General features: G+C 48.6%; 1 protein-coding gene across 2 annotated transcripts in view; it reads left to right on the forward strand.

Moving 5' to 3' along the window:
• The first annotated feature begins 783 nt into the window (after positions 1 to 783).
• Positions 784 to 18,878, forward strand: part of LOC141564583 (NACHT, LRR and PYD domains-containing protein 12-like) — a 37,507-nt gene continuing 19,412 nt past the window's right edge. For both annotated transcript variants that reach the window (XR_012488659.1, XM_074307222.1), the window contains exons 1-7: positions 784 to 2,053; positions 3,093 to 3,185; positions 7,542 to 9,264; positions 13,465 to 13,635; positions 14,488 to 14,658; positions 14,750 to 14,920; positions 16,911 to 17,081. Coding sequence is in view for 1 of the 2 variants with exons in the window: in XM_074307222.1 (XP_074163323.1) it covers positions 1,768 to 2,053; positions 3,093 to 3,185; positions 7,542 to 9,264; positions 13,465 to 13,635; positions 14,488 to 14,658; positions 14,750 to 14,920; positions 16,911 to 17,081 (2,786 nt within the window). In the remaining variant the exon portion in view is untranslated. The remainder of the gene's footprint in view (positions 2,054 to 3,092; positions 3,186 to 7,541; positions 9,265 to 13,464; positions 13,636 to 14,487; positions 14,659 to 14,749; positions 14,921 to 16,910; positions 17,082 to 18,878) is intronic.

Raw genomic sequence — 18,878 nt, forward strand, 5'->3', positions numbered from 1 at the left:
GAGAGAACCACGGAGACTGAATGTGGATCCAAGTGGGCATTGGTCACTGTTGGTTTGGGTTTGGTTTTTCTTTCTTATGCTTTTTCCTTATTTTTCTTTGACAATATGATAATATGGAAATATGCAAAAGTAAAGAAGAGAAGGAGGAGGAGGAGGAGGAGGAAAAAGGAGGAGGAGGAGGAAGAGGAGGAGGAGGAGGAAGAGGAGGAGGAGGAGGAGGAGGAGGAAGAGGAAGAGGAGAAGGAGGAAGAGGAGGAGGAGGAGAAAGGAGGAAGAGGGAGGAGGAGGAGGAGAAAGGAGGAAGAGGAGGAGGAGGAGGAGAAAGGAGGAAGAGGAGGAGGAGGAGAAAGGAGGAGGAGGAGGAGGAGGAGGAGGAGAAGAGGAGGAGGAGGAGGAGGAAGAGGAGAGGAGGAGGAGGAAGAGGAAGAGGAGGAGGAGGAGGAGGAGGAGGAGGAGGAGGAGGAGGAGGAGGAGGAGGAGGAGGTGGCTGAGAGAAAGAAGAGCATCTAGGAGGAGAGGCTGGCCAGCAGTGTCCAATACAAAAGATGGGTTGGGAAGGAAAAGGGGGTGAGAAAAGACCAACAGATTTTGGAAAAGGCCAAAGGAGAATGGGAGGGGGAAATGGACAGGGGGAGGGTCATGAAGGAAGGGGGAGGGGTTATTTCTCAAATGTCACATTGAGTTTCCCAGTACACCTCCCCCAACACAAACAAATGCCCAACTTCCCCTTTTACAAAGGAGCTGGACTGAGTCTGGGCTCTGTGGGAGGAGACCGCCTGGGAGTGGGTGAAGCACCTTGGAGGCTTTCCTTGCCCCATCTCCAAACTTCTCAGACCTTGGGCACCATCCCTCTCTTTTCTCCTACCTCCTTTCTTTGGTCCTTTTCCCTGCCTCTCCCTGTCCTCATCACCAGCTCTCTCTGTCTGTCTCAATCTGTTTCCTTGTATCTGTCTTTCTCTGTCTCTATCTCTGTCTCTGTCTCTGTTTGTCTCGCTGCCTCTCTGCCTCTGTCTCTCTCTGTCTCTACTTGTCTCTCTGTCTCTGTCTCTCTGTCTTTTTCTCTCTGTCTTTCTCTGTCTCTACCTGTCTCTGTGTCTCTGTCTTTTTCTCTCTTTGTCTGTTTGTCTCTCTGCCTCTGCCTCTGTCTCTCTCTGTTTCTACCTATCTGTCTGTCTCTCTCTTTCTCTCACTCTGCTTCTGTATCTCTATCTCTTTCTCCCTGTCTCTCCCCCTTCTTCCCCCACTTCTCTCTTTCTCTCCCCCTCTCTCTTTGTTTCTTCCTCCAGCTCTCTCTTTCTCTCTTACTGGTTATGTCCGTCTCTCTCCTCTGCAATCTCCCTTTGGGTTTCTTCAGCTTTTTTTCTCTCCATCCATTTCTTTTGACCTTCCTATTCCTTCTTTCTCATCTCTTTGTTGCCATCTTTCTTTCTCTGTCCCTCTCTCTGCCTCTGCCCGCCTAGCTAATCGCTCCAGCTAGCCTTCCCTGCACCCCCTGCTCTCGGCTGCCGTTTAACCATCCTTCCTCCCCTCCCTGTAGCCCCCCCCTCCCACACTACCCCCTCTTTGTCAGCTGTGGGACAGTTCCCCATGTCCACAGTGGCAGCTCCTGTGTCCTCCTCCTCCAGTGCCAAGGCAGAGAGAGGCTGACCCTGGGCACTCTCTTGCCTGGGCAGGAAGCCTCCTGTCCTGCCCAAGTTCCAGGGGCTCTGGACCCTTCCTCGGAGCAGGGCCCGAGGGCTTCTCCGGGCCTCGGCTGAGCCCCTGCCCATGGGCATGGCGGACGCCATCCTCTGCTGCCTGGCAGCCTATCTGGAGGAGCTGGAGTCTGTGGAGCTGAGGAAGTTCAAGATGTACCTGGGCCTGGAGGCCGAGAGGGTGGGGGAGGGGAGAGTGCCCCGGGGGCGGATGGAGAAGGCGGGACCCCTGGACATGGCGCAAATCTTGGTGGCCCACTGGGGCCCAGCCGAGGCCTGGGAGCTGGCCCTCCGGGTCTTCAACCGGATCAACAGGAAAGACCTGTGGGATCGAGGCTGCCAAGAGGCTCTGGTGAAAGGTAAGGACGAAAAGGCCTCTCTTCCCCGGGGCAGGGGAGCCCTGGCCTGGGACCCTGAAGGCTCCACTGCTAGTCCTGGCTGTGGCCGGACTCACCACGTGACATCAAGCAAGCCAGCCCTTTCTCTGGGCCGGCCTTCCTTTCCCCTTCTGAAAGATAAGGGACTGAACTCCATGACTTCTGGGGCTCCCTCTGCTCCTCCAACTTCAACTGTGTGGCAACCTGCTTAGAACTGTCCAGCCCTGGGTGGGGAGATGGCAGTTTGTAAGGAATGAGCTTCCAGCCACCAGCGCCATCCAAGAGGAAGATGGGCTACCTCTGGAGGCAGTGGTCCCGCCATCCCCGGGAGCCTTGAGCTGAGGCTGAGAATCACTTGTGGGTATGCGGTAGTGAGAATTCTCCATCAGACAGCCATGACCAAGGGCCCTTTCTACTCAGAGAGTCAGTAAAAATGTCAATTGACTAACTGACTGACCAACTGACTGACCAACTGACCAACTGGCTGACTGACCGACTGACCGACTGGCTGGCTGGCTGACTGACTGACTGACTGTCCAACTGACTGATTGACTGACTGACTGACTGACTGACTGATCAACTGACCAACTGGCTGACTGCCCAACTGATTGATTGACTGACTGACTGACCAACTGAACTGACCGACTGACCAACTGACCAACTGACTGACCAACTGACCAACTGGCTGACTGACTGACCGACTGGCTGGCTGGTTGACTGACTGACCAACTGACGAACCAATTGACTGGCTGGCTGGCTGGTTGTCTGACTGACTGACCGACTGACCAACCAACTGACTGGCTGACTGGCTGAGTGACCAACTGACCGATGACTGACTGACTGATCGACTGATTGACTGACCAACTAGCTGACCGACTGATTGAATGCATAAGTGAATGAACAAATGAATGAATGAGTCTAGTTGGCTCAAATTGAGTTGAGTGAGCCTAGCTGATCTCTAGAGGTCCAGGCCATGGCAGGAGATTGAGCCTTCTCCAGTGATGGGCTTTTCCTTTTCCAGATATCCCTCATTCCTTGGAGGTCACTACGTTAGACTCCTGTGGTAGAGAGCCCGGATGCTTGGCCGACATCTCTCCAGGGATGACAAAGAAAGGTGAGCAGCCAGAACCGTGTCGACCCTGTTCCCCTCAAGCCAGCCAGTTGGGTCTCGGACTCATCTCTGTCAGGCTGGGGCTGCCCAATGGCCAGCATGTTGTTCTTGGTAAACCTCCATGTTTTAGCCCTCTATTGTGTGTTAGTGTCCAGAAACTCTTGGGATGTGGGTCTCAGTTTTGGGGGCACCTTGCCCTTCATCTGCTGACCCCAGAGTAAGGGAACGCCTGGATTGGATAGATGGGTGGACCAAAGTGGAAGGCCAACAAGGGTCAAGACCCTGAGGAATGACATATAAAAGCTAGACAACGCCCATGACAGAACAGCCAGGACAGCAGTGGCTAGCATTCATAAACAGACTGCTTTTCAATGCTCATCCCTATTTTATAGATGAGGAGACTGGGCAAACAGTGGCGAGATGATGGCTAAGTGGCTGAGATGACCTTTGAACTGGGTCTTCCTTTCTTCACTAATCATGTCCCCTTGGATCTCATGTCATGAGGACTGGCCCAGGAGCCAGGAAATGAGCCTAGAGAGGAGGAGACTTGGGGGAACACGAGAGTTCTTGCAATAGGTAAAGGACTATCCCCAGGAGGAAAAAAATGAACCGAACCAGGGCAGTGAATGGAAGTCTGAGGTTCAGCAGATTAGGACTCAACAAGAGTGAATGGGTCCCAATCAGCTTGATCCTGCTCCTGAACAGGTTATCCACTGGGTAAGATAATGAGCTCCCCATCAGCACAGGCTAGAGGACCACCTCCTTGATGGAGGGGGTAAAGAGAAGCTTTCGGTTCAGGGAGGACCTGAATTCAATGCCCTGCGAAGTCCCTTCAGCTAGGAGATTTGAGAAGATGGCCCCTGGGAAAGACTGCTGCTCTGGGTGCCAGATGACAGGGGTTCGAATTTCACTAGACCCCACAAGTCTGTGGGACAATCCCCTAGCTTCTGGGAAGCTCTGATTATCCACAAAATGGGGAACCAATTGCAGCCTTTCTAGGTCACATAGGCCAGAAGCGCTAGGAGTTCAGAGTGAAATCTTTACAAGGGAACACATTCTGAGCCACATGCTGTCGAGGAGATTTCTGCTCAGGTTTGGGGGTGGTCACAAGAGAGATGCTGTAGGACAGAGTGTGGGATGTTGTAAGTGGGGCCAAAAAGTCCTGGATTCAAATCTCACCTGCAAAATGGGAACAGTAGCATCCATGGGACCTCCCTTGCGTGGTTATTGGGACCCTGGGATCTGATACATCCCACAGGGACAGACATGGATGCCTGGGCCCTTCTGGCACTGAGGTGTATGATGGGAAAGGAGCCCCTTGTTCTAGGTAAGAGATAGGGCCCTTCCTGCCCCGGGGAGACCCTGACATGGAAAGGTGGCCGAGGCATCAGCCAGCCTCCTTCACTACTTCTGAGAATATATGATCCGTGAAAACAGTTCCCTTTTCTGAAACTGAGCAAAAGGCAAAAAGGATTTTGCGGCTTTCTCGGGCCCCATGTGTGGCCCTAAATTTCAGGATTGGCGGTAGCAAAGCAGATCACTCAGAGATTTGCACGACTTCCTTTTCCTGACTCAGAGCCACCTCCTTTCAGGCTTCCTCTTTCTAGGTCTCAGTTTCCTCCCTTGTCAAAAGATGCAGTCAGAGCCAAGGGTCAGGCTAGAGCCAGAAGTTTTCTCATTTTTCCTAACTGCTTCTTGTTCCCGGTATCACCAGAGCAAATCCTCTCCTTTCCTGGGCTTCAGCTTCCTCCTCTATAAGGGAGAGCCCCCAGGGTCCTTCCAGCTGATCCCAGGATGCATTGCTGAAAAGGCTTTCTGAGGGGTATCAGGAAGCCACTCACCTCCAGGGCCTGTATTGAAACATTTGGTGGTAGCATCTGTTGAAATGAGAAAGGGGGAGGATGCAATGGAAAACTCATATTCAGTTCAGTCCAGTCCAGTGAGCAGGTTCAGCCCCTACTGAACCCTGCAATAGCTAAGTTCTAGGTTTGAATGGGGATAGGATGAAGATGATGACAGGGATGGGGATGGAGCTGTCCATCCCAGCTAGAAAAGCAGCTGGCTCTGCAGCCAGAGGCAGATCTCAGCTGGGGGAAATGATGGATTTCTTCACAATCAGAGCTGTGTTCTCCTTCCTACCATCTCATCCTGCCTTATCCCACCCTCATCCCCAACTCCCCAGCTGAAGGGTGGAAAGGAACTTCTGATCCTGAAAGATTTCAGGCAGATGTCTTGTAGGGGCTTCTTGTGGGGCACAAACTGGTCTCAAAGCCTCTGAAAGTCCTCCCAGCTTGGAAAGTTTGGGGTAGGGGAGAATCCAGCTGCACCCCAAAGTGTGTGGGAAAATGGGTTTAAAGGACTTTGAAAATATCAATTATGACTGATCAGGAAGAGACAGAATGGATAAGGTGATCTCTAATGTCCTTTCCAGCTTTGAGAGATCCTTCTAACTCCCTGGATCCACTCATAGGATTCCAAGAACTAGAAGGAACTCCTGAGGTCAGAACACACATAAGATCATGGAACGGACCCCAGAGATTTTAGCATTTTAGGACTGATTGCAGGAACAGAGAGAGCTTGGAAGGAAGCTGACTAGGCATAGGGGCTTTCCTTTCCAAGCATGGATTCCTCTTCCCTACACACACCTTCATGGCACCTGTCCTTTGGTGGCTGGCCCACTGGAGATGAGCCTGACTAGTTACTAGGAGAAAAGAAGGTCCAGGAGAGACCCTTGAGAGAGGCTTGTGGTTAGGCTGCTCAGCCGGGAAGCGGGAGAGAAGTACCATCAGAACTCATGGAAATCCAGAGCTAGGGGGCAGCTAGGTGGCGCACTGGATAGAGCACCAGCCCTGAATTCAGGAGGACCCGAGTTCAAATTTGGTCTCAGACACTTAACACTTCCTAGCTGTGTGACCCTGGGCAAGTCACTTAACCCCAGCCTCAGGGAAAAAAGAAAAAGAAAATAAAAAGAAAGAAATACGTAGCTAGACTTGGGATTTGCTGGAATCAGTGGTTTGACTAGTGAGTTCCTAATGATCATTAACAATTATTTGCTAAAGGCTCAGGATAAAAAAAGGGAGACTGGAGGAGCTGGCTGATGGGAGACAGGAAACAAAGGAGCTAAGGCCCTGTCCTGACTCCTGTAAGAGGGCGTTTAATAGGGACTTATGCCAATTGAATTCAATGGATCGACTCCATAAGCATAAGAAATGGGTTAGAGGTTTACCTGCCTCAGCAGTGAATTAGCTACTGAGGAAACTAGGGGTGTTTATCTTAAAGAAGAGAAGATCCAGGAGGCACCCTCTGGCTGCTCTGGAGTATTTTGAGGGCTCTCCTGTAGAGGAAAGAGCAGCCTCAGTTTAAGGTCAGATAGCATCTTGGGGAGCAATGGGGAGAAATGGGAGAGACCATTGAGGCAGGCTCTCTGGAAGAACTTTACCACAGTTCCAGCTCCATGGACTGCCTTATCATTGAAGAAATAGTCACCCTGGTTTTTCTTGAAAATCTCCAAGCAAAGGCTGGGGGACCATTTCTTAGGTCCAAAATTCTGCTTCAGGTTTGGGTTGGGAAAGGTGGTTGCAGAAGTGAAACGACATGGTAGCCTTAGCTCATCTCATCCAGGGCAGCAATTCAAGATGATTCCAAGAGCCTTGGGCTGGAAGATGCCATCCCCATCCAGAGAGGGAATATGGAGACTCAGTGCCCATCAAAGATACTATTCTCACCTTTTTCCCCCCCTTTCTCGTGATTTTTCCCTTTTGTTCTGATTTTTCTTTCACAACATGAGTGATATGGAAATACATTTAAAATGATCTTACTTGTATAACTTATGTCAAATGACTTTATTGTCTTGGGGAGGGAAGGAGAAAAAAATCAGGTACTCAAAATCTTACAAAAATGGATGTTGAGGGGCAACGAGGTGGCAGTAGATAGAGCACCAATCCTGAAGTCAGGAGGAGCTGAGTTTAAATTTGGTCTCAAACACTTAATACTTCCTAGCTATATGACCTTAGGCAAGTCATTTAACCAAAGTTGCCTCAGGGAAAAAATGAATGTTGAAAAACATCTTTACATGTAATTGGAAAAATTCTATTGGGTCAAAAAAAAAAAATCAAATCAAATGAAAAACCAAAACCAAAAGAGGGGAAGCAGATAGGTGACAATGGATAGAACACTGGACTTGGAGTCCTGAGTTCAAAGAGTGACCAAGTCACTTCCAATGGCAGACAGTTGGCCAGGACAGCACACACTCAGAGCTAACTTTTGGGGCCATTTCCCATCTTAGAGAAATTACAGGCCTGTAATGAATAATGTGCGCCCCAATAAATGTCCAATGATCCCTTTGTACCTTTCCATTAGATCCCCAAGAAATGTACCGGGAGCATGTCAGGCGCAAATATCGCTTTATTGAGGACAGGAACGCCCGCCTGGGAGAACTCGTGAACCTCAGCCAGAGATACACGCCGCTGCTCCTGGTGAAGGAGCACACTACCCTGACCAGAGCCCAGCACGAACTCCTGGCTGTGGGGCGGCAGCATGCGCTGGGCTTGGACCAGCGGGCCAGCCCCATCCAGATAGAGACCTTGTTTGAGCCTGACGAGGAGCGCCCACACTCGCCACACACGGTTGTACTGCAGGGGGCTGCTGGGATTGGGAAGTCCATTCTGGCCCAGAAGGTCATGCTGGACTGGGCCGACGGGTGCCTCTACTCCGGCCGTTTTGACTACGTCTTCTACATGAATTGCCGAGAGATGAACCAGTTCCGGGAGAGGAGCATGGACGATCTGATTTCGGTCTGCTGGCCGGAGAGGAACGTGCCCATTTCTGAGATTGTTCGGGTCCCCGAAAGGCTCCTGTTCATCATCGATGGCTTCAACGAGCTCAGGGCTTCCTTCCACGAGCCCAGAGACTGCGGCTGCATCCAGTGGGGGGAGAGGAAGCCGGTGGAGGCCCTCCTGAGCTGCCTGCTCAGGAGGAAGCTGCTTCGGGAACTGTCCTTGCTGATCACCACCAGACCCACCTCGCTGGAGACCCTCCACCACCTGCTGGAGCACCCCCGGCATGTGGCCATCCTGGGCTTCTCGGAGGCGCTGCGCCAGGAGTACTTCTACAAGTTTTTCCGCCACAAGGAGCAGGCCCGCCAGGGCTTCAGCCTGGTGCGGGACAACGAGCCGCTCTCTACCATGTGCTTCGTGCCCTTGATGTGCTGGATAGTCTGCACCTGCCTCAAACAGCAGCTGGAGGCCGGCTGGCCCTTCCCCCACACCTCCAAGACCACCACGGCCGTCTACATGTTCTATCTGCTGAGCCTGCTGCAGCCCAAACCGGGGCGACCCCGGGCCCAGCCTCCGCCCAACCTCCGGGGGCTCTGCTCCCTGGCTGCGGGGGGCCTCTGGAGCCAGAGGATTCTCTTCGAGGAGGAGGACCTGCACAAGCACGGCTTGGAGGGAGACGACTTTTCGGCCTTCCTCAACATGAACATCTTCCACAAAGACATCCAGTGTGAGCGATACTACAGCTTCATCCACTTGAGCTTCCAGGAGTTCTTTGGCGCCATGTTCTACGTGCTGGAGGGGGAGCCGGGGGCCCCTTCGGCAGACGTGGTGAAGCTTCTCGAGCACTACGCCACTTCGGAGAGGAGCTACCTGACCCTCACCGTGCGCTTCCTCTTCGGGCTCCTTAACGATGAGAGGCGGAGCTCCCTGGAGAAGCAGATCGGCCGAAAGACCTCAGCGCGCACCAAGAGGGAGCTGCTGCGCTGGATCCAGGTCAAGGCGCTGAGTGAGGGCTCCACGCTGCAGCGGGGCGCCCTGGAGCTCTTCCAGTGCCTCTACGAGATCCAAGAGGAGGACTTCATCCAGAGGGCGCTGGACCACTTCCAGGTGGTCGTGGTCAGCGACATGGCCACCAAGATGGAACACATGGTCTCCTCCTTCTGCGTGAGGAACTGCTGCAGCGCAGTGGTGGTCCACCTGGGCTCTACCACGTTCAGTGCTGACTGTGAGGAAGACATCGGGAACCGAGATGGCCTTCCGGCGGTGTCCGAGGGCGGGGAGCAGCCCAGGAACCAGACTCTGGAGCGGTGAGTCCTCAGCTTGCTCGTCTGTGAAATGGAGGAGTAGGCTGGGCCACCAAATCCCAGAATATCAGAGCTAGAAGAGATCACAAAAGGCATCTGGTGCAATATGTCCACTGTCCAGACCTAGGTCTAGACAGACTTCCTCAAGTTCATGTAATGAACCAGGTCAGGGCCTGGGCTGGGACTTCAGGGAGCCCAGAAATGGAGGAAGCCTTAGAAATCCCAAATCCAGTGGGCTCCCTTAGTGAGGCAATGAGGCCGCATGACTTAGCAAGTAAGTGGTAGTGCTGGAACATTAACCCAGGCCTTCCTGATCTGGATCAGGAAGCTTGAATTGGAAAAAAAGAATTACTTATAATTACTTATATACACACATATATGCAAGCCACATGTAAATATCCCATATATAGTACAGTCTGTGTGGATGTGTAGATACATAAACACACAGGTGCGTATATCCAAGCCACATGTAAATATTCTATATATAGTATAGTCCATGTGGATGTGTGTGTGTGTGTGTGTATATATATATATGCAAAACACATGTAAATATCCCACACATAGTATAGTCTGTGTGGATGTTAGATACATAAACACACATATGTGTATATCCAAGCCACATGTAAATATTCTATATATATAGTATAGTCCATGTGGATGTGTATATATATATATATATATATATATACACACATATATGCAAACCACATGTAAATATCCCATGTATAGTATAGTCCATGTGAATGTGTAGATATATAAATATACATGTGTGTATATCCAAGCCACATGTAAATATCCTATGTATAGTAGTCTGTGTGGATATATAGATACATTGTAACATGCCCTCCTAGCAGTTACTGGTAATAGTAACTGCTAGGAGAGCATGTTACAATACATAAACACACAGATGCGTATATCTAAGCCACATGTAAATATTCTATATATAGTATAGTCCATGTGGATGTGTGTGTGTGTGTGTGTGTATATATATATATATATATATATATATATATATATATATATGTATATGCAAAACACATGTAAATATCCCACATATAGTATAGTCTGTGTGGATGTTAGATACATAAACACACATATGTGTATATCCAAGCCACATGTAAATATCCTATATATGTATAGTCTGTGTGGATGTGTAGATATATAAACACACAGGTATGTATATCCAAGCCACCTGTAAATATTCTATCTATAATATAGTCCATGTGGATGTGTAAATATAAATACACACACACACACACACACACACACACACACACATATATATATATATATATATATATATATATATATATATATATATATATATATATATATATATATATGCAAACCACATGTAAATATCCCATATATAATATACTCTATGTGGATGTGAACATATATAAATATACATGTGTGTATATCCAAGCCACAAGTAAATATCCTAAATATAGTATAGTCTGTATGAATGTATACATATATAAACACACACGTATGTATATACTCATATACAAAACACATGTAGACGTGTGTGTGCCTATATAATCCTGTACATAAGCTATCTGAACATAAACCTACCCACAGAGAAATAAGATGTCATCTGTTCCTCGGGACAGCCCTGAGAAATAGGCTATTATCATTCCTCTTTCTGGGTTCAGATTTTTCTTTGTCTCACCCCCCTGGGCCTTGGTTTTAGAGAACAAGAAAGTTAGACTAGATGATTTCTGATAACAATAATGATAATGATGGTGATGGCTAACATTAAGATACCACTAAGTGCCCATCACTGTGCTAAGCCATGTACAATTATTATCCCATTTATTCCTCACAACGACCCTTGGAAGTCGATGCTTTTATTATTCCCATTTTACAGATGAGGAGCCTGAGGCAGACAGAGTTTCCACAGCTAGCATGAGGCTAGACTTGAACTGCTTCGAACTGAAGCTGATCTGAACTCCATCTCCAAGTCAGCTGCCTGATCTCTAAGATCTTTTCAGCTCTGATTATTCTGCTCTTTCAGGTGACTGGCTCTCTTTGACCCAGCCGGTCTCTCTCTTTCTCTCTCTGAGTTTCTGTTTCTCCAATAATAACAAGAAAACCTTGCATTTACATAGAACTTTCAGGCCTACAAGGTGCTTTATACATCTTATCTCATTTTGTCCTGGTGAAAAAAAGCATTCTCATCTTTGTTTTACAGAGGAGGAAACTGAGGCTTAGAAGGACACATAGTTTGCTAAAAGTCAAAAGCATCAGGAGCAGAATTTTGTCAAGTCTTTCCTGTTTGCCAAAGTCCCTCATTCCTACCTGTGCCATGAGGAGATCAGGCTCATTCTCTCAGTGTCCTTCAGACTAAGTTCTCCCATTCCATGTTCCCAAGATCTCCGAAGGCCTTTCTAGTACCATCACTTGTATTTTTGTCCCATGCACACTCTCCATTTCAGGCCTAGCTGTTGCCTAGGCATGATGCTCAATCTCCTACCCCATACCTTTGCCCAAGCAGTGCCTCATGCCTAGACTGCCCACTCCCTGTTCATTTTAATTTCACTACTTCCTCTTGAAATCACTTTATTAAGTTCTATTTGTATTTTCTGAGGACACAATGTAACTTCCATGACAAGTCATCTTTTCAAAGGACTGGTGCATTGCTCTATAGTATCCAGTCCTAGCACTTTCCTTAAATAAATGTTTTTCTCTTTTAGTAGTATTTTGTTTTTCCCATTACATGTAAAAATAGTTTTCAGCATTCATTTTTGTAAGATTGTGAGTTCCAAATTTTTTCTTCCTCCCTTTTTTGTCTCCCCCTTCCCCGAGACAGCAAGCAATCTGATACAGGCTACACGTGTACAATAATTTTAAACCATTTTGATTTAACTTTATTTTAAACAATTCCTATACTAGTCCTATTGTGAAAGAAAATTCAGAACAAAAGGGAAAAAAACGAGAATAAATAAAAAAACAAACAAATAAAAGTGAAAATAATATGCTTTGATCTGCCTTCTGGCGTCTCTCTGGAAGCAGATGGCATTTTTCATCCCATGTCTATTGGAATTGCCTTGTATCATTGTATTGTTGACAAAAGTTAAGTCTATCATAGTTGGTTATCCCACAGTCTTGCTGTTACATGTTCTTTTGGTTCTGCTCTCTTTATTCAAGCATCCGATTTTTTTTTCTCTCTCCCTTCCTCCCACCCTCTCCCCTAGATGGCAAAAAAAATCCCATATATGTTAACATGTAAGCACTTAACTTTGTGCTAGGCATTGAGCTAGGCCCCTAACTCACACAAATATAAGGAATAAAATACTCTGCTTCCAAGGAGCCTAATGGATAAGACAACAAATTCATATATAAGTATATACAGAATAGATACATTGGATTAAAATTTTGATCAGTGACTGGTTTCAATTAACTCCCTTTTTCCTGAGCCTGTTTCCTTCCTTAGCCTCCCATACAATCTCAGGCACAGAGTAGGCAATTAATAAGGTTGGATTCAGGGATTTTGTAAGGATCCTCCTAGCTCTACAAAACGATGTAGAATTGCTGTCCCCGCAGCCCCAGCCCAGGTCCTCTGGGGAGATTGCTGAAAGAATTCTCCCTGTGAATTTGTCTCAAGGTCCCTTTGGGTCTTAAGCTGTCCAAAGTGACAAAACTCTTCAGGGTAGGATCATGGACAGCTTAAGACCCAAAGGGACCTTGAACCAAATTCATAGGGAGAATTCTTTCAGCACTTAATAACTGCAACTGTAGAATTGCACTGTATTGAATTTTTAAATTTTATGCTCTAGAGGGGACGTGTGCACCTTGATGGGATAACTTCTGAGGTCCTGTGTGATTCTTAGCTTCTTCAGAAAGAGAACTCATTCACACTTTGTATAAATCACAGAGAATGGGAAGAGTTGAATCATCCCATATTCAGTCAACAAGCATTTATTTATTCATGCTTATCATGTATAGTAACTAGGCCATGATAAGCCTAATGATGGAGTTTCTTCTCCAACAGAGACTTGGGACTAGAAATGAGAGGTTTCAATCCTCCCCTGAATAGACATCCTTGCTAAATCTGTGCTGGCAAATGGGTCCTCTTGGTTCCATCTTACGACCTTCCTCAATGGCAAACTCACCACCTTCCCAGTTAGCACATTCTGTTTGGCCCAGACTCTTCTCCCGTGCCTATGTTTTTCCTCCTGGGTCTGTCTCTTCTTCCTGTAGGTCAGAGAAGGACGTCCTTCCAGAGGCCTACTGCGAGCATCTTGCCACTGCCCTTAGCACCAACCGAAATCTTATAGAGCTGGTTCTATACCGAAACATCCTGGGGAACCGTGGAGTGAGACTGCTGTGCCAAGGGCTCAGACATCCCAACTGTCAACTCCAGAACCTTCGGTAAGGACAGGCTGGTTCCTTTGCTTAGGACAACTGACCAGAGCATCTTCAAGAAAGAGGGAGAGAGGGCTGAGAAACTGACGGAGCTCAGAACTGACCAGTATCCGGGGTGAAGGGTCTAGAGGGAAGAGTAGAAGCACTGAGCTGGCAGTCAAGCCCCAGCTTCTAGGCCCTGTTCTGTCACCGTCTTCTTGGGTGATCACTTCCCCTTTCTGACTATTGGTAAGCAGTAAGTGCATGAGTGGTGGTACTGCACACAGGAAATGGGTCAGCAGGATGAGACACAGATTGTTGAAGAAAGATGGCACCCTGGAGGCCATTGCTCTCAGAAGGTTTAAGGGGCTTTATCCCATTTCTTATCTGTCAGGCATAAATCAGGCTTCCCTTTGGTCAAGTGGTCCCTAAGGACCAAGGTGACTCATCTCCAGTTGTGGCAGATAGAAAATAGCATGGGCTGTTAGAAAAAAATGACACCCTGACGGTGAGGAGGTTTTGAGAGTCACCTTCCACTGTGACAAAGTCATGTCCTTTCCCCTCTGTAGCTCAGGTAACCAGCATACAGTAGGCGATTAATATTTGCTTATGGAATTTACAGCAAATATGGTGCTTGCTTTGCCTTTATGGTCCCGCTACTTCTGGGCTTTCTACTATAGCCGGATGAGAGTTGGAGGGATTTGCAGCTCTGAGATTCTTTGTTGTTTGGAAGGAAGGAGAGAGTAGGGTGAATGGTCTGTAGGAGCTTCTCCCTCTGGGAGCTCATGGTCCTCTGGGAGCTGGGGAAGGGGCTGACAGCGTCCCTTGGGCGCTCCCTCGGCCTTGCTCCCTCTGCCCATCCCCCCCTTCCTCCTCCAGGCTCAAGCGATGCCGACTCTCCAGTGCATCCTGCCAAGACCTCTCCTCCGCTCTCCTGAGCAACCAGAATTTAACCAGGCTGGACCTGAGCAGGAACTCGCTGGGGGCCGCAGGGGTGAAACTGCTGGCTGAGGGCCTCCGGCACCCCAAGTGCCGCCTCCAGATGCTGCAGTAAGTCCCTTCCGGGGGGCAAGGAGGGGGGAGGGGCGGCAGCTCCCTTCCTCTTCCGATTCTGGCTCCTCACCGCCGCTCTCCTGGCCAGGTTGAGGTGGTGCGGGCTGGACTGGGAAGCGTGCCGGGAGCTCTCCGAGGTGCTGAGCGCCAGCCAACACTTAACGGAGCTGGATCTGTCGGGCAATGCCCTGGGGGACCTGGGGCTGCGGCAGCTGTGCGCCGGGCTGAGCCACCCAGACTGTAAGCTGCAGACACTGTGGTAAGTCCAGCCGGGACTCGGGGCCTCCCGATTGAGCCATCCCTCTGCCTCCCTGGGCCTCAGCTCTTCTGGAATGAAAGTGGTTGAGCCTGGTGACTGCTCGCCTTGGGTTTCCCCCATCTGTTGATCTCTGAGGTAGGAGAGGCAGAAGGAACAGAGGGCATCTTGGCGAGATCATACCTAAAAAACTCCCCCCCAACAAGCTGCCAAAGCAAGTTTTTCTTCAGTGCTATCGTTGCTCCTCTCTCTACCACCTCTATGGCTCCCTATTACTGCTTGGAGCAGATTGACATGCTTCTGTTTGGCAGCTCCAGTCTGGCTCAAGCTACCTTTCCCCCTTTTGCTCAGTACTCCCATTCAAAGCTCTGTGGTCCCAGTACAGTGGCCATCTTCCTGTCCTGCAAACTGAACTCTCCATCTCCCACTCCACACACTGGCTTTCTCTGTGCCTAGAATGCACAACCTTCCATTCCTCGGAATCCCCAGTGTTTAACCATTTTCTACTCAAGCTTTGTAGTTGGGGGGCATTCCCCTGTGCTTTTTTTTCTGTCTGCCAATGAAAATACACATTTATGTTTCTTCCTGAGACAGAAAATGCCTTCCTTCCTCCCCTACTCTAAAATCTTCACTGGCTCCCAACTGCGTCGGGGGTAAAATATAAACTCCTGCTGGCACTGAAGGGCTCCACCCCCTGACTCCTCAAACCTGGGCATTTTTAAGTCCCCTTCACAATCCCACCTTCTATTTAAATTGGTCTCCTCAATGTTCCAGGTCTGCCTTAGGCCAGACTTAGAGCTGGCAAGGGCTAGAAGTACCTCATCTGGCTTTCCTTCTCTGAAGCCCTAGAGATGGGAACTAACCAACCCAATGTGGTGAGAGGAGAGCTGGGATTTGCCTCTAGGTCCTCTCACCCTTAATCCAGTGCTGCTGCCCTGATACCAAGCTGCTTCCCTTGCCCTCCATTTCCTGGCCAACATTCGTGTTCATTCCCAGAGATACTTATTCCTCATTTCTGGTTTTCTGGACCCTCATTTTGCTTCAAAGCTCAGCCAAGGAGCTATCTCCTCCAGGAAGCCTCCCTGACTACAGATGCATCAGAACCATTTTGTGTCCATTTTCCTGGTTTGTAGGCTCCCGGACTCATGGTTTTAGGGATCATTGAGGCTGCTCATTTTGCAGAGAAAGAAAGTGAGGTACAGAGGGGGAAGGGACTTGGAGGTGGAGAAGTGGCGTCATTCAGTATCAGAGGCCCTGGATTTAGATTCAGAATATGTGGGTCCAGAGGCTGGATTAACTGGATCTCTATAAGCCCAGCCCTTTGTTTTCTTCTCCATAAAGATGGATGATCTTCAGGTTCTTTCCAGATGTAAAAAGATTTCCTGAGCCCTCCAAATCTGACCATGCTGCAGAGAGCGAAGGATTCAAAGGGGAATATAGGGCAGGAGGACCTTCCAGGCCCAGAGGAGAGTTTTAGTCGGGCCCTGGGAGCAGCAGGAAGCAGGGGACGGTACAAGACAATGTAAGGCAGCTGGAGTGTAAGATGTATAGGAGAACCAGAAATAAATATAAGATGTATCCACGGGAGGGAGGGCCTCAAATGTCAAGCAAAAGAAATTTGAACCTTGCTCAAGAGAAAATGAGAAATTAGTGGAGATCTCTGCCCAGAGGAAGGACATGAGTAGATGATTCTAGAAGGCAGTGAAGACTAGAGAGCTGGAGGTGGGAGGACCAGTCAGGGCTCTACCTTTCAGAACGAAGAGGGCCCCAGTAGAATACAGAGCCAACTCCCAATATTTGGAGGATGTGACGACAGAGGTCAGAGGTGGTAGGGGAGGCTTCTGGGGCTCATCTAGGGGAGGGATCCTGGGGGCAGAGATGTGGAGATGGGAGCCATCTGCCTATATGGCAGGGGGAGTGAATGGGAGAGAGGAGAGAGAGGGGGAGGACCAAGGTGGAAGCTGGCAGCTGAACCTTGGGGGGTTTCCTCTAGGTTAAAGATCTGCCACCTGCCACCCTCTGCCTGTCAGGATCTGGCCTCCATCCTCAGTGTCAACCAGAACCTGACTGAGCTGGACCTCAGCTTAAACGACCTGGGAGACCAAGGGGTGAAATCGCTCTGTGAGGGCCTCTGCCATTCCAAGAGCCAGCTGCAGACGCTTCGGTGAGTAGCTGCTGCCTTCATTCTGAGAGGTCCCCTCAGCCACCTCGTGGGTGGGCGTTAGAAGCAGTCATTGAAGTGCGTCTCATGTCCTGCTGTGTCATAAAGGCTCTGGCGTCCACAATCATGCTCTGCTTTGCGGTTTGTGGACCACCGCTGCCTTCTCAAAAAGGGCCAAATTCAGACCATGTGGGACTCAAGAACAAGTTGGCAAAATATCCTGTGGCCTTTGTTCACACTGCCCCCCACCCCTTGGAGGCTACATGTGGGGTAGGGCCCCCCCAGACCCTCTCAGAGCCCATTATACCCAAGTTTTCTTGACTTTAAAGCTAATAATGCATCCACTGGACTACCCTGCCACTGGGTAATGTGCTAAAACCAAGTGCATCCACCACCCTTTATTGCCACGTAGGCAAGTCTGATTCCTCAGTGCTTGTGCTGTTCCATACCGTGCACCGGAAAAAACACAAATGTTAACAAGATGACACTTTGGGGGTACTGAAAGGTGTGTGAGGGTTCCACAGGCCAAAGGAAACTTCCTGGTGTAAAGAACACCAGATCGGGTATCGAAGGACCTTGATTTGCCCTTGCCCTTGTTTTTTTCCTTGTAGCTACTTGGTTTAGTCTTATGGATTAAAGCCCTAGTTCTATTGGACTATGAATGACCCATTGAGTTCTAAGTCTAGGATCTCAGGAGGCCCTTCTTAGTTCAGTTCTGGATCCAGCTCACTGGACATAAGAAAGCTAAGATCTAGGATCAGATACGCTCACCATGAGGTCTGGAAAACGGGCATCCTACCTGCATTTGGTTTCTTCTGTGTGCTTGGCTAGGAGGCAGAACTTTTTGAGTAACTGTCATCCTCATCTGGAGTCCCCGTAGTGTTCTGGGACGTGGTATAATCAGCTCAGTGTCATCCACAAGCATGAGCATCCCATGCCCATGGAATCTTCTTGTATTTGGGCTCCTCATTTCTTCCCCAGCATTGGCCATCACCTTTGGGTTGTTCTTATCTCTATTTTATGGACAGATTGACATTAATAATTAGATGCTTATTATCTCTGTTGCTGCATCTATCAAGGAATTTTTGCCTGAAAAATGGTGGGCACTTAATAAATGCTGATTTATTGACTGATCTTAACATATATGCATTTATAATGTATATTGTTAGCTTTTTTTTTTTTTTGCTCGCTGAGTCAAATATATTTGTTTCCCCACACACACACACACACTCACATACACACATACACACAGCAGAAGTAGTAAACAGAGTGAGATTGGGTATTCTCTTCAGTTCTTGAATAATTTACTTAAAATACACATCTTTTGGCCATTGGGGTATGGCTCATCCTGCTGTGATCATCTCATCTTCTCCCCTAAGAATGACTAAAGTAGTCGTAAAAATCATCTCTTACTGGAAAATAAGCACCCAGATCCAGGAGCTCCTCACAAATCCTATCAAATCTTGGAACATCTTTCCCAGAATCCCAGTTCAGTCACCTGTGTCCAGGGAAAGAAATACAAAGCAGAACAGATAGCCAGGGATTTGAAATGCCATCTCAGGCTCATCTGGATGATCAGCCCCAGTGTTCGATGCCATTTGTGGGCAGTCACCAATACAACCGAGGGCAGAGAGGATTTTGAAGAACTTCTCCCTACCCTCTCCAAAGTCCATGAGCAAGTATTTTCAAGCCACAGATAAAGAAGGAAAAAAAAATAAAAGACACCTCTGCCTTTTAAGTCTGCTTGGTGGGTGGTTCTTGATATTTAGCCATAGATTGTGCCCTCAGTCTTTTCCACTC

The sequence above is a fragment of the Sminthopsis crassicaudata genome, chromosome 3, assembly GCF_048593235.1.
Source record: "Sminthopsis crassicaudata isolate SCR6 chromosome 3, ASM4859323v1, whole genome shotgun sequence".
NCBI lineage: Eukaryota > Metazoa > Chordata > Mammalia > Dasyuromorphia > Dasyuridae > Sminthopsis > Sminthopsis crassicaudata.